Source organism: Xenopus tropicalis, chromosome 8, assembly GCF_000004195.4.
Source record: "Xenopus tropicalis strain Nigerian chromosome 8, UCB_Xtro_10.0, whole genome shotgun sequence".
NCBI classification, from domain to species: Eukaryota; Metazoa; Chordata; class Amphibia; order Anura; family Pipidae; genus Xenopus; species Xenopus tropicalis.
Genome location: NC_030684.2, coordinates 78,187,269 through 78,205,307, shown reverse-complemented (window position 1 = coordinate 78,205,307; position 18,039 = coordinate 78,187,269). Strand labels below are relative to the sequence as shown.

Sequence of the window (18,039 nt, the reverse complement as noted above, 5' to 3'; positions counted from 1 at the left end):
AATGTCTTTTGAAACATTTTCTTATACAGGGATCCAGTGGAGGAGAATGGTGAGTAATCTGATACTATGCTCTAGAAAGTGCTAAAGGGTTAACTAAACATCTTGCAAACCCTAAGCAGCCTAGCAATAAGAACTGGAAAATCTAGTTCTACCTCTTCAGCCTCCCAATATGACTGGTATTCCAAACCTTCAGTTCCAAGACATCTTGCTAATTAAGCATGACACAAGCAAACAGGTCTTGGGGGTGTGCTTTTACATTATATACCTCCATGAATCCATCTTTAAGGGTACGCTAAAGCTGGCCATACACGCACCGATAATATCGTACGAAACCTCGTTTCGCACGATATTCAGTGCGTGTTTGGCAAGTCGGCGAGTCGACCGGTATCGCAGGAGGCTGCTGATATCAGTCAACTTGCCGATCGGCCAGGTCAAAAGATTTTGATCGGGCACCATAGAAGGCGCCTGAGCAAAATCTGCCGTCAGGGCTGAATCGGCAGAAGGAGGTAGAAATCCTATTGTTTCTACCTCCTTATCTGCCGTTTCAGCCCTAAAGGTTAGTGGCGGGTCTGACGGTCTGACGAAAGATCGCAGATCGCCACGTGTGTAGCCACCTTAAGTGTTTTGCTTAGGTAGGAAACAATGGTGGTCAAAACGCCACTATGTGCTTGTATAAGGAAATTCCTGTCAGTGGCAGACCTGATAGTGACAGGTAGACTCAGAAACACACCACTGCTGGACTGGTTTCTTTACAGTAACATTCCTTTATGTTCAAGGTATACAGCATTGCTGGTAAAGAAAAAACAGTTTTAGTCAACATAATGAGATAATGTATATAATGTACATTATTATTTTTATTATTAACATTTATTTATAAAGCGCCAACATATTCCGCAGCGCTGTACTATAAGTGGGTTTCATACATTGGACATACAGAGTAACATATAAAGCAATCAATAACCGATAGAAGAGGTGAAGAGAGCCCTGCCCAAAAGAGCTTACAATCTACATATAATGAAATATGTCTCTTATATTAAAATATTTAATGTATCTTGTTTAAAGAGGGAAGGGCTTGACTTGGTGACAAAAATGTATAATTCTGCATGCATGCAGCCAGCAACATGAATGACATCCACCTGTTCCTGAACATGTGGGCCAGATTTTGGTCCAGCAACACTCCAGTGTGACATTAGCCTAAATGTTGATGTTGAACGTTGATCTAGGTGGTCACAATAAATGGGGTAAGCACCCTGACTACGTATATTTGTGTGTGTATGTGTGGCTCCGTTACAGTACTATTTGCTGGAGGCAGTGATATGCTATGTGTAGATCTTTATTGTATGCCAAGCAAAGGTTTTAGGAAGGCTGTTCTATGCACTGGCTACAACACCTCTTTTTTCCCATTTGCTATAGGTTTGTGCCTGTTACTTGATCCACTGCTAACCTGTTGGACTGTCTAATTTACCCACAGAACTATCCTATTGGTGCACATAATATTAGGAGCATATTTGCTCCTCTGCTCTCTGACTGCAAACATATTAGAAACCACAAACTTATGATCAGAAACCAATATGCAATGCACCTAAAAATGCAGAACTACGGGGGGAAACATTCAGTGAAGTTTATGTTTTCGGCTGAACAATGCTCTAGCCTCTTAGTAAATAAGCCCTTGATTGAATTGTCATACATTTATCTCTGTGTATTTTGTTCATATTGAGAAATAATTAGAATGGCAGACAGTAAGGTATCTTATATTGTATTTAATAAAAAATAAAGTATTTTCAAGTAATAAAATATGAAATTCCCCCCTCTACATACTTTGCTCAAAATTCAAATAATGGCTCTGGTTGGAAACCTGCATGGAGAGCAAGAAGTCTTCATTGTACTGTAAAAGTGCAGTGACATCATTATGTGATTTTGCTAGAAACGTCAGTGCAAACATCAGAAAAACAGGGACATTTAGCTGGTGTTGGAACAGGGGACACAGATGAATATGTGGCCCACCTCCCATAGTTACACCCCTTCATTAAGTTTACAGTTTTGCAGATATTGCAGCTATAGCAATGAATTAATCATATATTAGGGCTATTTTTGTTGTCATTTATACAACAAAAATAGATAAAATAGGATAAAATAGTTGGCTTTGCTGCTGCTGAAAGGCCAATATTAGCAGAATATCTGCCTAGGAATGAAGTTTTTGTTTTGGGTTTCCCTGCCCATGTAAATCAGATATTATTACTGCTGGGCCATAAGAGAAATGCCACATTAGTGAAGAGGATGGGGAGCTGGAGGATGATGCATTAGAAGCCTACAGGGACTAGAATGAAAGCAGAGATGGGGGAGGTGTTGGAGAGCAGGAAAGTGAGAGGGGTGGGGGCTGGAGGAGAGAAATGCAGTGGGTGAGGGGAGGAGATACTGAATGTAAAAATTAGTTTTGTAAGACTGTAGACAGGGAAATGCAAGGAATTGAAATCTAAAACAGCTTGCACATGAGAGAGCAGACTGCAGAGGGGATAAGCAAAAACGCCAGTCTTGTGTTAATGGAAAAACTACATAGGAATTAAATGTGACTGACTGAATAGGGGACAGAGTAGTTGGGACAGAGCAGGAATAGAATTTGCAGTAGAGAGAAGAGAAGTGAGAGAAAGGAACGTGGGTGTGTCATGGGGGGGAAGACTATGTGAAGGCTGAAGAAATGAGAAGGAAAATGTCACTGTATGTGGGTGTGAGATGGGAGGAAGCACAGGAATGTCGAGTTATTGTCATGTAAGGAGTGAGGGGCTAAGAAAGGGGAGGAATGGGAGATAGCATACAAGGCTTGCATGCTGGTAAAATTTGAGGGTTGAGGGATGAAGAGAAGAAAAGCAAGGCTAATCTCCAGAGGCTAATGCTACACTTTAAATAAAACATAAACATAGTAAGTTAGGTTGAAAAACGTAATACATCCATCAAGTTCAACCTTAATGCCCATGTATAACCTGCCTACCTGCTAGATCAGGGGTGGGCAAACTACGGCCCGTTAGCCCTTTCAATCCGGCCCCCTTAAAAGAATGACGGGCCCTGATTGGTTGCGCCCTGTGCGTGCGCACAACGTCAGCACGCACATGGCGCAACCATATAAAAGAATGCACTGGGGAGCCGGGAAACAGAAGGACGGACGGAGGAAGCAGGGGGTCGCTGGAGGAGGGAGCCGCAGGTCATGGTGGATGCTGGGGGGAGCTGGTGGGAGGATTTTGAGGAGAAGCTGGAAGATGCTGGGGAGTGGAACTGCAGGATGCTGGGGTGGGGAACTGCAGGATACTTGGGTGGGGAACTTCAAGATGCTGGGTAGTGGAGCTGCAGGATGCTGGAAAGTGGAGCTGGGGGGGAGCTGAGAGGCCCCATAATTTCTGATGGCAGCCCCGGGCGTAACGGTGTCCCGGGCCGTTTCGGCCTGTCTGTTAGTCAATGTGGCCCCTGAGCCAAAAAGTTTTTTTTGCCTTCCTCTGAATCATGCTAGATGATTCAGAGGAAGGCAAAAAAAGCAATCTGAAGCCTCTCTAATTTGCTGCAGAGGGGGAAAAAATTCCTTTTCGACTCTAAGGTGGCAATCGGACCAGTCCCTGGCTCAACTTATACAAAGAGCTATCGCTCATAATCCTGTATTCCTGTACTAGCCAAAATGACAATAATTTACTTTAAGCAGCAGCATAACTTGCTTTTTTGCCCCCCCCCCAAAAAAATTCAGGCCCCCAACATGCTGTATCTATTGAATTCAGGTCCTGCCCCCCCCCCCCCGACACATCCTTCTACTTGGGAGACAGAAAGTGGCACTGTACCTTTCTGTGGCTCTGTGGGGGACAGAAAGTGGCACTGTACCTTTCTGTGGCTCTGTGGGAGACAGAAAGTGGCACTGTACACTTGTTACACTACTGACTCTGAATATCACAAATCCCTATGCTCTGTACCTCTTTATAGCAATATTCCACTATGAATTTGGGTGACTTTCCATAACTTGATGAAGCTCTTTTACATTCTACAAAGAAGATACTCTTTTTTGTGTGTCATTTAGACAGTGATCCCCAACCAGTGACTCAGGGGCAACATGTTGCTCACCAACCCCTTGGATGTTGCTCTCAGTGCCCCCAAACCAGGTAGTTAGTTTTGAATTCCTGACTTGGTGGCAAGTTTTAGTTGAATAAAAACAAGATTTACTACCAAATAAAGCCTCCTGTAAGCTGATAGTGTGCATAGAGGCTGCCTAATAGCCAATCTTACCCCTTATTTGGCACCTCCATGAACTTTTATGATGCTTTTGTTGCTCCCCAAGTCTTTTTACAATTGACTCTGGCTCATGAGTAACAAAAGGTTGGGGATCCCTGCATTTAGACATGCAAGTTAGGGAGAGGTAGATTATGCAGGCCACAAGAGCATCCTGTCCATGGCAGGAAGGACAGGGCTGGCCTGTGCCACCCAGATGCTAGTTACCTAAAGTTGGATTTTTATTATTTTTCACAATGTGCATAATGCAGCCAGCACTAAGGAACAGACTGTTGTCTGGTGACAGCATATAAAACATTGTGTATTTTGCTTTAAACCTTTCCCCAGAGGGTTATGTATGTGTACACAGTATAGACGTGCAAGTGCACCAAACGTTGCCAAAGTACACCCCTTAGTGCTCATTCAGAACCTTTGTCTGGGTTCTGGCTGAGATCTGCATCTTGCATCAGATAAAAAATCAAGCATGAGATGCAGAGAGCAGTGTTGGCAGGCAGTGCAGTGCCATTCTCAGTACAGGGCCTGTGCCAGCTGGTGCTCTCTAACAAATGTGGTTTAAAATGGAGCTTAGAGCAATTAGTAATTCTACTACCGGCAGTGTGCAAAGTGAAAAAAACATGTTGGATTGTGAAAAAAAACCTTTTGCACTTTGCTCCTTGCCCTGAAGGTAGTAAATGACATTTAGTGAGGCGCAGGTATTTGCCCTTCTAGAATGAAGCTTGAAGAGTTGGGCCTATCTCTCTGTATGCAGTGCTGCTTATGTCTGACAGGGTAGCAGACGGCACATAGCCCTGGCAGGTCCCTGGCTTAAATATCATTTAGAATGTGCAAACTGGTGATTGGAAGAATACACAAGACACTATGAAACCCAGTATTTACCACTTGTGTTATGTACAGGACTTCTCTGCATCTGATGCAATTGGCTTCAAGGGTTGTCCAGCATCTTTCCATTTCTTATCTTGTTAGGCCATCTTTTTGCACAGGCTCATTGTTCCTTGATCTTTTGTTGAGAAGCTAAATTTAGGAATTATCAGAAATTATCAAAATATTATCAGAAAGTGGGGTTATATCTGGCAGCTGATGCTTAAGGGATAATTATGAATTTATACTGATGCACAAAGCACTAGTTTCTATGATGTTATGTAATGTGAATCTAAATTCATTACTAATCAGACTTCTATCATGAATTTGATATTTAGATTTACTAGACATATATTGTAAGTCAGTCCCTAAGCTCAGGTAACTCAGAGCAACACAAAGCATGTGCTGTGAATGATTTTTCTGGTCAATCTCCAATCTGCTCGGTGGAGCAGTTCTGCTTCTTTCTTATTTGCTGCAAAATGCAAGCAGAGAGAAGCGGTTTGTATGCTTTTTGGGTCTTTGCCCTAAAAGAGGAATATACATATTGTGTTTATGTGACTCTGCATATTATCCATGTCAGTGGGGTTAATGCAGTACTCCCTAGAACTTACCCTGATAAGGGGCGGCAGATAAAAAGTAGGAGGCAGCACATTAACCAATGGGATCTTTGGAATGTATGTAACATGAAACTTCTATGGATTTGTGATAAATATATACAGTTCCAACAATGTAACTGTAATCTGCAAATCATCAAATACAATGACAATCAAGTTTATTTAGAAGATAAGAGTTCTAGTTTTCTCCTAATATATTTGAAGAAGTAAGAAAGAAGGACATCATTAATTATTCACAAAAATATAGGAAAAAATACCATCATGATTCAATTTATTTTAAAAGCAAAAAAAGGAAATAGAGTTGTTCCAGCTCTACCAGTTTTCCCTTTTTGTCTTTAAAGAACAGATTTATAACATATGAATATCAGAAAAAATAGACATCTTTGCAAAAGAATACTTGTTACCCACAAGCAGAAAAAGTATTATAAGTAGAATAGTCCAGGGATAAAGTGACATTTTTCCCATTATATTCATTTGTTGTCAGACACTGAAGGAAGAAATGACTAAGGTCATGTGTGGATATCACATTGCCACCACGGGTTCCGACTGTCACTGTGTAGTCTCCAGTAAATGGCTTGTCAGCTGCATAGATAGGGAAAGTGTTAAGACATCAAATGGAAGGACAGTGTTTAAAGGTTCACATTTTATGTATTATTACCGTATATACTCGAGTATAAGCCGATCCAAATATAAGCCAAGGTACCTAATTTTACCTAAGAAAACTGCAAAAACCTATTGACTCGAGTATAAGCCTAGGATGGGAAATGCAGCAGCTTCTAAGTTTCAATAATCAAACTAAATTCCAATAAAAGTAGAATTTATCAATCTTACTGAACAAATACGTGCAGGGAATGAGTATGTGAGATGCCAGGCTCCCCCCTACTGCCTCCTCTAGCAGGGTCACCTGGAGAAGTAATCACTCATTAATGCCTTGCTCCTCAACCTGTCTATCAAAAGGAGCACATCATAAACTAAGAGGATTCAACTTGAGGTTTACCTAAAGGAGCTCCCTCCCTCTCCCTCCCTCCTCACCTCAATAGCATGCAGGCTTGATGTTCCATTGCCTGCCTGCTTCAAACAGTTCCATTCCTGCCTGCTTGTAAAGGCTCTCCCTCCCCCTCAGACACAGACACCGGAGCTGAGAGCAGGGAGCGTGTGATGTCACGCCGGGGGGCGGGGCAAGGAACCAGGAAGCAGCAGAGCACAGAAGAGCACACAGGGAATCAGGTAGCAGAGGGTGTTAGTTGGAGGGACTCGAGTATAAGCCGAGGGTTAATTTTTCAGCACATTTTGGGTGCTGAAAAACTCGGCTTATATTCAAGTATATACGGTACATCCTACAGTATTATAAACATTTATGTATCTGTAAAAATAAGTATATGGAAATGTTTTACTTTTTCCACATACATATATTTGGTCTTCATTTCAACAATATTGATAAAGGTGCTAGCACATACCGTTTACATTTAGTAGTCCATCATGTTATTTAAAATGAGTGCAGCCCAACATTTAGCATTAGTCTACCATTAGAAAGAAGCTGCACAAATTAGGAGGTTTGCCAGGAGGAATCCTTTGCTGTCCAAAAAGAACATTGGGCAAGAATAAAGTTTGAACTTCAAGCAAATCACACAAGCAAAACCAGGACCAGAACAAGAAGGTAGAGGTATTTGGGCACAGTACCAGACAACATTTCACCAAAAGAACCTAGGAATTGTAAAGCATGGTGGCCTGGACAATCCCGGAATCCACTATGAATTCTTCATTGTACCAGAGGGTGCCTGAGGATAATGTAAGATCAGAAAATCAAAGAGGGTTCTGGAAGTCAAAGCCTGGATCTAAATCCCATTGAGATGCTGTAGAGACTGGTAGACAGTTATAAAAAAATGCCTAGTTGAGGTTGTTTTTGCCAAAGGGCGCAAAACCAGGGATTAGATATAAGGGTATATTACAGAAGGGAATGGCATTTCTGTTAATTTTTTGTTGAATAAATATTACAAAGTTAGTTTTCCTTGTTCACGTAGGACAGTGGCACATGGTGAGATGTCTGGCCTGTGGTAAATCTGCACTACATCAGTGACAAATCATCACCCAAGCTTAATCGCAGGAAAATGCGAAAGAAGACTATTTCTAGAAGATTATGTGGGGTTGCCGCAAGTAATATGTTTTACTTGCGCCGATCCTATTATTATTTAATGAAAAGTAATTTTCAGGAGATTTGCAGCTGCAGTAGTGCAGATTTACCCAGAGCCAGATTTCAAATCCAGGCACCCCGAGGCTGCCCCCCATTTGCACCCCCCACGCGCATGCACGAACAAACCTCCCCCACGCACGCCGGGCTGACGCAAGCGCACATACGCGACATTTAATGTAAAAATTTTGTTGGCCCGGCATGCCGCCCATAAATTTGTGCCGCCATAGGCCCGGGCCTTTGTGGCCTTACCACAAATTTGGGCCTGGATTTACCTCAGGTGATCTTATTGTGAGCCATCGCCCTTATATCACTTTTATCTTCATACACTGTCTACCTGAAGATCATATTTTGATATGCCCATACTAAAAAATGAAAAAACTTTACACAGGTTGTATTTACTTTTTACATGACTGTATATAATATACAAGAGCCATGAATATCTTAAACGGTGCTTAGTGATGTCACAGTTATAATCGGTGCTTAGTGATGTAATTCCTGTCAGTGACTCACTGAAACTTGTGTATTAAAATAAATAATGCACCTCCTGTTTAAAAATCTGAGGATATTATAAGTTACCTCGAAGTGCCATGGCCTGTATAAAAGCACTCACTCTTCAGCCTCATGCTTTTATATGGCCATGAACTCTTCAGTGACTTATAATATACTTATATTTTACAATAGGGTACTATATAAAGTGATGTCTAGTTATAATTGGTGCTTAGTGATGTACTAAAAATGACATACCCCCTAATACAAAATTTAAGGATATTATATAAGGAGAATTTGTGATCAGGAGACAAGGTGGGGCGGGCAGTTGTCCTGACCTAGTGAAATTAGGATCCAAATAGGGTGCCCGGCCCTGTAGTACAAAATTAAGTAAATTGCCTAGCTTAAATATAAACTTATGTGAAATTATTAAAGGAACTGTAACACCAAAAAATGAAAGTGTATAAAAATAATTAATATATTATGTACTATTGCCCTGCACTGGTAAAAGTTGTGTGTTTTCTTCATAAACACTACTGCAGTTATATAAATACACTGCTGTGTAGCCATGGGGGCAGCCATTTAAATTGAAAAAAGGAGAAAAGGCACAGGTTACTAAGCAGATAACAGATAAGTAGCATAGATTCTCATTGTATTCTACACAGTTATCTGTTATCTTCTTATGTAACCTGTGATTTTTCTCCTTTTTTCAATTTAAATGGCTGCCCCCATGGCTACACAACAGCTATTTCTATTAACTACAGGAGTCTTTCTGAAGCAAACACACAACTTTTACCAGTGCAGGGCAACAGTACATAATATTTTAATTATTTTAAAACATTTTTATTTTTTAGTGTTACTGTTCCTTTAATGTAAATTCTTCTAAGACTTCTGTGTCTTGCCTAAAATAATTTAACTGTGTGGCCAAGTAACTTCAGCCCCACCAGTGGTTTCAAGCTTTCCTTAAATAATGTATATGATACTCGCACAACATATTTCTTTTTCACAGAACTTCCTCTCATTTCTAAATGTCCACTACTCAGCTTTTCATACAAGACACCTGCTTCTGAATTTCATTCAACTTTGCCTCACATTTATTCAGTGTCTTTTCTGCAGGCACCATTTACCAGCATTCTAACAAGACTTAATTGCAACTCCAAAATCCCATCACAGTGTCTGCAATAGGCAGAGGATTTCCATTGCTTTTCTATGGAAGCTGTTGCTCTTTCCTAACTGAAGTAGTCATAAATGGTCCCTGCAACGGTGGTGGGGGTTAACTAGTATAATGTTTGTGATACTATGTCACACCTATTTCCACATACTCTTGAAGGCACCTTAGCCACTTAGTTGTATGCCAAACACCAGTATATTGCAGCATTAGTCAATTTTTCAGGTCACATTCTACAATCTACACCTAGGGGCTGATTTACTAACCCACGAATTCGAATCCGAATTGGAAAAATTCCGATTGGAAAACGAACATTTTGCGACTTTTTCGTATTTTTTTCGATTTTTTCGGCGCCTTTACGACTTTTCGGAAATTATTGCGACTTTTTCGTTACCGATACGATTTGCGCGAAAAAACGCGAGTTTTTCGTAGCCATTCTGAAAGTTGCGATTTTTTCGTAGCGTTAAAACTTGCGCGAAAAGTTGTGCTTTTTTCGTAGCGTTAAAACTTAAAAGGCGCGACGTTTTGCGCAAGTTTTAACACTACGAAAAAATCGCAACTTTTTGCGCAAGTTTTAACGCTACGAAAAAATCACAACTTTCGAAATGGCTATGAAAAACTCGCGTTTTTCCGCAAAAATCGTATTGGTAACGAAAAAGTCGCGATAATTTTCCGAAAAAATCGCAAAATACCGATCATTACGAAAAAAACGCAATCGGACGCATTCGGCCCGTTCGTAAGTAAATGGGCCCCCTAGCTTCAGGTTTATTAGTAGAGTTGCCTTGCACAGTCAAGGGTACTGGCACACAAGGAGTTTAGATAAATCTCCTGTACCACAGGTGGCTAATCTCCTGCGAATGCTTTTCCACCAGCAATATTGTAAATTGCCAGTGGGAAAACATATGTGGTGCCTTGTTTTTTCAAAGTCGTGCAAAGTTTCATCACAAGGCAACTTTGTATTACTTCGTAAAAACGAAGCGCTGTGTATGTTTTTTTCACCAGCGATTTACATTATTGCTGGTGGGAAAGCATTTGCAGAAGATTAGTTACTTGCTGCTTATTGTGAGCAGCTAATCTCCTCCTTTGCCAATACCCTAAGAGACTGATCAATGGGCGAAAGTATCTTTATTGTACTATCCAGCTAAGATGGTCTTAAATTTACAATTCAGAAGCACTGCAAAATAAATAAAAATTTGCAGAGGTCCCGACTGCTCCGTATGGGAGCCAAATGTAAAAATTTTGTTGCAGTGGGGCGGCATGCTGCCCCTAAACTTCTGCCGCCCTAGGCCCGGGCCTTTGTGGCCTCTCCACAAATCCGGGCCTGCTTAAGAACCTGGTGCATTCGTACATGATCCTCTTTCAAAGGCACAAAAGAATGCGGGACCTTGGCTATATCCCACAGCACAAATCCTGGAATTAAAACAAAGAAATATATACTAAGGGGCTGATTTACTAACCCACGAATCCGACCCGAATTGGAAAAGTTCCGACTTGAAAACGAACATTTTGCGACTTTTTCGTATGTTTTGCGATTTTTTCGGATTCTTTACGAATTTTTCGTTACCAATACGATTTTTGCGTAAAAACGCGAGTTTTTCGTATCCATTACGAAAGTTGCGTAAAAAGTTGCGCATTTTTCGTAGCGTTAAAACTTACGCGAAAAGTTGCGCATTTTCGTAGCGTTAAAAATGCGCAACTTTTCGCGTAAGTTTTAACGCTACGAAAAATGCGCAACTTTTTACGCAACTTTCGTAATGGTTACGAAAACTCGCGTTTTTACGCAAAAATCGTATTGGTAACGAAAAATTCGTAAAGAATCCGAAAAAATCGCAAAACATACGAAAAAATCGCAAAATACCGATCATTACGAAAAAAACGCAATCGGACTCCATTCGACCCGTTCGTGGGTAAGTAAATCAGCCCCTAAGTCTGCAGGACAGAGAAGTAAAGCAGACATTTATATATGGTTAGCATTTTGTGGGGTTTTTAAGCTGCTTAAACAGGCAGCCATGTTTGGGCAAACAAAGTAAATAGGCATTGTGGAGACGGGGCTTGCCTTGGGTGCCGTTATGCCTGGCTCTGAAACAGCTAAATGATGATACAGGTAAATGGCAAAGGTTCACATTAATTTGGCTGAACACTAAAAACTATACAAATCCTGTACGAAGTGAGTGCACAGAAGCTTTTGTCCTATACTATAAAGACAGAACAAAAAGCACTGCTGCGCCTTAAAGTGGACCTGTCACCCAGACATAAAAAACTGTATAATAAAAGTCCTTTTCAAATTAAACAAGAAACCCAAATTCATTTTTATATTAACACATCTATACCCATTATAAAGGCTGTCAATCATATATTGCCTGCCCCGCCTCTATGCCTTAGGCATAGAGGCTGGGCAGACAAGTACTTTAACTTTCAGTTCAGCTCTCACTTTCCCCCTCCCTCCTAACCATCTAATTGTGTAACCAGTGCATGGGCCTGGGCATCTGGTCCCCCATTCTGGCACATACACAAGATTTTGGCATGATTGCCTTAATAATAGTGTCCACAAAATGGCACCTGCCTATTTGTTGTGATTGTGTAATTCCAGGACTAAAGGAAACAATATTTATATTATTTATATAATGTAAGTGAAGTTTATTTTGCTTAAAGGAACAGTAACACCAAAAAATGAAAGAGCTTTAAAGTAATAAAAATATAATGCAGTTGCCCTGCACTGGTAAAACTGGTGTGTTTGCTACAGTAACACTACTATAATTTATATAATAAGCTGCTGTGTAGCCACGGGGGCAGCCATTCAAGCTGGAAAAAAGGAGAAAAGGCACAGGTTACATAGCAGATAACAGATAAGCTCTATAGAATACAATAGTGTTTTATCTGTTATCTGCTATGTGCCTGTGCCTTTTCTCCTGTGAATGGCTGCCTCCATGGCTACATAGCAGCTTATTTATATAAATTATAGTAGACTCTCTGAAGTAAACACACAACTTTTACCAGTGCAGGGCAGCAGCACATTATATTTTAGTTACTTTTTTACACTTTCATTTTTTGGTGTTACTGTTCCTTTAACATACACAATAGGAAAGCATTTTGAATTATTTATTAGGGTGACAGGTCCCCTTTAAGTCCGGTTAAAAAAAAATATAAACATTAAATAAACCCCATAGGATTATTTTGCCACAAATATGCATTAATGATCTCTTAGGTGACATCAAGAAACCAGCAAAGGTATGGAATCTATTATCCAGAATGTTTGGACCTAAAGTTTTTTTAAAGGTCACCATACATTAAGTCTACTAAAAACATTTAATATGAAATAACCCCAACAGGATTGTTCTGCCACTAAAGTAGATTTATGTTATGCATTATTATGGGTACTTAGTAATGTAATTTCTGTCACATATATTATGATGAATAATGTATCCCTGTTGTAAAATATGATGTTATTAGAAGTCACCTCAACGTTCCATGACCTGTATAAGAGCACTTGGCCTTCCTCCTCATGCCTTTATATTGTCATGGTCCATATATTTTACAAAGGGGGTAAATTATTCACTATATATTTAAAAAATATTCATAGATTTTATTATTTAAATATAAATGTGTAATTTCCTTTTTCTCTTCTCCTGCTGCACTTGTTATCTGCATACATGTAACATCACACTCATTAGCATAACTAGTAGAAGCTCTGGCACAATTCTGAGTGCTGAGGGGGGGGGGCATTTAAAAAAAAAAAAAAAAAACCCAACAACAACCGGAGTGCAGGCTCTATTATCCTGCACCTCTGGTGAGAGAAACCCAGGTGCCCTTTAAGGTATTGATATCCAAATGACAGAAAGGTCCTTAGTGAAAGGTCCGAGCATACTGGATAACAGGTCCCATACCTTGGTTAGTTGTAAGGTTCCACTTAACAGGACTGTGTAAGTTCAGGAGATCACTGAGATTCTTTTTTCTCTTTTTTTTATTTATTTTTTCATTTATGTCTCCCCTAACAATACATTCTTGTTTTTTTTTTTTTCTAAATAAAGCCACAGGCCCCACATGGCAAAAACATTAAATTAGAAGCACTGATTGAGCCAGACACCTTGAGCACATAGCATCTGCAGGCCAGATATAATTAATATGTTTACCATAGAAAATGCACACAGTATTTTGGTGGAGAAAACAACATTTATTTTCTTTTTTTTAATCTTATGCCCACCACAAGCATGGTGGTTGGGAGAACTACAACAAATAATAATTATTAAGATTTTATTAAAAATACTACTGATTCTGAAAGTAGCTTGTTTTGTTAGGTTCTTGCTCATCTACAAATGTATTTTCTAACAGGTCTAATGTATACAAATGTATTGATCTATGTACGGGTAGTTTTGCAGTGGGCAACACCGATGGCATTTTGCCTTGAGCCCACAAGCACATTAAATTGGCTGGGTACATGGGAGGTGTGAGCTGTGTTTTACCAGGTTTGTTCATAAAATGGGAAATTACATTTTTCCCTGAAGGACTCACAAGCAACAGCTGAAGTACTCACAGGACATGCAAGCCACCACTTTGCGCTCAATTCTTGGTTTAATTTTCAGTGGCGTTCAGATAAATGATATCACCCTCTAATATGCAGTGTAAAATTACAAATACCGTATAGAAGGATATACCATAGCATAGAGGAATTATTTACTGAACCTGTGTATGTATTACAGGAGTCAGAAGGACTGAACCATGGCACCATCTAGTGGCTTCTTCAACCAAACACTGCAAAATGACTTAAAGAGCAAGGAAAGGCTACTACTGTAGCCCTTAATATAGTGTAGATCTCCCTTGCCCAAAGTAAATCGCCAAATTTGTTTTTTAAAATAATGCTCACATCTCCCAAAAATTTGCTTGTAAGTTAAGTTTATTTGCAGCCTGTCACGGGCGCCATCTTGGATTCCCCGCTCGCACCCCCCCCCGTTATCTATCAACACCGCCCGCCTCACTGCGCTTACCCCACTCCTGTGCCGATCAACCGTCCACAACACCCCCACCCCGCCGCTCGCTCCCCGCTTGTCTCCTTGCTCCTTGCCTGTTCGGCGCTTCACTGTGTCAGTGTGTGCAAGAGGGGAGGGGAGTGGAGGGGAGCGTGCCGGCTTCTCACTAAAACCTACCACAGCGCATGCACCGCCTTCAGTGTCCCGGTCACACAGTCAATGTGGGAGCAAGGCATTATGGGAATCCTCTGTACCCAGCTCAGCGTTTTTTCTTCGGCTTTGGCTTCCGATCTTCTGAACAGGTGAAATATGGGGAGACTTAAGGGCACTATTGAGACAACTGAAGGTATGCCTGCAGCTTGAGATTAACTCTTTACTAGCCTTTCCTTCTCCTTTAATATAAAAATTTGCTACTGCATTGTTCAAATAATGAAACATTTTATTTATGTACTTTGTAGCCTTTAATAACACAAGGCTACTGACTCTAGCTGTAATATACACTTACACTTATTGTTTCTGTGGTGTGGTTAAGCCATCTTGCAGCAAGGTTCACTACAACAACTATAATTCGCCAGTAGCAAAAAAAAGAGGTCAGTATTTTTTATGCCCCGAAATATTGTGCACATATTCTGCCCTCCTAATAAAATACACTTTAAAAGCACTCTTGTATCCCATATCACCATCTTTTCCTATTATCATCAAAACATAGTAAATGGGCAATAGTGTGAATCAGACTGGATGTAAATAGAGGACCTTCAGAGATATTACCTAGGTCACTTCCAGTTCCCAAAACAATCACTACAGCTTCCTGTCCCTCATGTGTCTTCAGAACATCACTTTTATTTAGTACATCTCCAACTATGACTTTGGTCGGTCTTTGTCCAGATGGGAGGTGGTCAGAGTCAAACACCAGAACACTTACATTGTATCCTGTAACCAAAATATTTTGTTGTATTTAGGAGCCAGTAAAAGATCTTGCCTGTGGCATAAACACTTCCATATTCCTGGAAAAACAAAAAATAAAATGTGTATTGACTGAGCTGTAGTGATTGTTTTGGGAACTGGAAGTGTCCTAGGTAATATGCTCTTTATAATAAATGCTGACTGGTCCACCGCCCCCCTTTCCACATCCACAGGGAACAGAATCACCTACTACGTGCCATGTGGTTAAGCTCTGCCCTGTCCTTTACTTCTCATTTCCAGTCACTTATCACATCATGTCACTTTCACCTAAGAAATATTTCCAAAATACGATCATTTATCACTCAGGTACTGTCAAAATTCACTCCTTGATGATATCACACCTGGACTACTGTAACTCTCTCTCTTTTTTGTACAGCGCTGGAAGATATGTTTAGCGCTTTATAAATACATAATAATACTACATACAGCGGGAGTGAGAATTATTTATAAACACTGGGCAAAGGGATGCCATGCTGGCTCACAAAAACATTTTTTAATTCCAGCTAAAGCAGCAGCTGCTGTAGGTGAACCTCAGCCCTTAGAAAGAATATAGTTCCTGCCAGAGCACTGTGAGTGTTTAGTTAGTAAGGAATAAATGTTACAGCTTTTTACTTCTTTTCTTGCCTTCAGATGGTAGTTTCCACAGCCCTGCCTACTTTTGCATGTACTTGGTACATTTTACTGTCTGTAAAGACAGCTGTACTTTGATTGGACAAGTTGCAAGCAATAAACATCCAATCAGAGTGCAGCTGATCTCCACAGCAGGTGTTGGAGGCCAGGGGCTTTGTACCCTGTCTAAATGACTAGCAACAGTAGGTGAGAGAGCTGTTTTTTTTTTGTTTTTTTTTATGCGTCAAATAAGGCTGGGGGGTTAGCCTGCCCAAACCTAATGAAAATAGACTCATGTGCAGAAAGTATAGGGGGCCCATCAAGGCACTGACTGATAAGCAATTAAATAAAAATAAATTTTATTTCCAAAGTTTCTGTGAGTCCAAAATGATTTAGCTGTGGGTCTTGTGTGTGCTCTACACTGGTGTATTCAATCCTAACTATCGATGAGCCAAAAGGTAAGGGTACATCCCTGTTCACCCCCCAACACTCCACCAAGACAGCAGGACATCAGCGAGGAGGCAAGGGGGATTCAGTACACCAGATTTACAGGAGGGTGAAGTAGGCAGGCTGAAGAGTTATGTGCCTAGCGTCCCAACTGTTGCACTCTGGACACGTGCTGCTTCTGCATGCCCCTAGTTCTGGGAATGATGATAGGGCCACTTTATTGTGTGGCACATGGAAAATGCACAGTTGCGTATTCTCTTGAAGTCTCCTGTTTATACACATCTGCCTCCATTGAGGTAGCAGCAATGCAGGAACTCATGCATGTACCCATAATCAGTCTGCCATTACCTGCATTCAAATCTTGTGCCAGTGTCACAGATCCAGTCATTCCAGTAGCCCCGAAAATGGCAATATTTTTAGGTGCCATTGTGCTTGTTAAGACTGAAATCTTTGTCACAACATGTATCCAGGCTCTTTGACATACAAAACCCTCATTCGGCTCCTCCTCAGGAGGAAGGCAGTTTAGCACATCAGTTTAACCCTCTCATACCAACATATCTGTACACTATGGATTTATTATTCATTGATGTGCAATATTCTCTTCATTTCAGTTAACATGTTTGCTAAATATTGCTATTCTCAGTACTGCCTATGGCAGGGTAGTTTCCGACATTTAGTACCCATGGCAAGTAGCTGCTAGCTCCTTGTCTCTTCACCCTAAGAGTAATGCATGGAACACAGTTCTGTTTTGTGGGGCACTTTAAGCATTGCATTTCTAAGTAGCCCAAAATCTCAGTGTTAAAATATGTAAAATCAGACCCCCATAGGAGCAAAAATAATTTATATCATGCTTAAAAGCACTGGGCAGCATCAGACTGGAGCATTGGGGCCCACAGGGACTGCAACCTCCAGGGCCCTCCTCCTGTCATGCGCCCCACCCCCCTCCATGCCGCATCCCTTTTACCTCCTTAGGTTTGCAGCTTTGATTAGGGAGAGGGGCAGCTCTGGCAGGGGCAGACTCAGGGGAGAGAGGGATGCCCAGGCACGGGAGCAGGCTTGTGTGGGCTTGGGCAGGGGAACAGGTTCAAAACCGCAAACTTAAGGAGGTAAAAAGGATGTGATGTGGAGTGGGGCAGACATAGGAAGGAGGGCCCTGGAGATCGCAGCCCAGGCAGGAGAGTAGGCTGGGGGGGATGGTGGCGGCCCAGGCAGGGGAGCAGGTTGGGTCGGTAGGGCCCACCTATTTTTTTTTTTTGGTGCTGGGACACCAGGCCAAATCCTTCCTGGACATATATTGCAATCACTTTACAGGCAAATTTTGGGCCCGTATTTTGTAACTCTCTGAGTGGGATAAAAAAACTGCACATTGGAGTCTGCATCTGTAGAATGAAGGTAACATTGTCTTCAGGCAATGGTCTTCCACTGAAACAGAAAGACTGATCACCCTCTAAAATATTTTGATATGTAAGTCCCATGCCT

At 41.0% G+C, this 18,039-nt stretch overlaps 1 protein-coding gene across 1 annotated transcript; it reads right to left on the bottom strand.

Annotated features, from left to right (window-relative positions):
• Positions 1-5,542: 5,542 nt before the first annotated feature.
• On the bottom strand, positions 5,543-16,987 carry LOC116406791 (biliverdin reductase B). The gene is given in 6 exon segments (XM_031891694.1): positions 5,543-5,642; positions 6,137-6,314; positions 10,889-10,987; positions 14,109-14,133; positions 15,260-15,471; positions 16,909-16,987. Coding segments are annotated over 6 exon segments (693 nt in total).
• Positions 16,988-18,039: the final 1,052 nt, after the last annotated feature.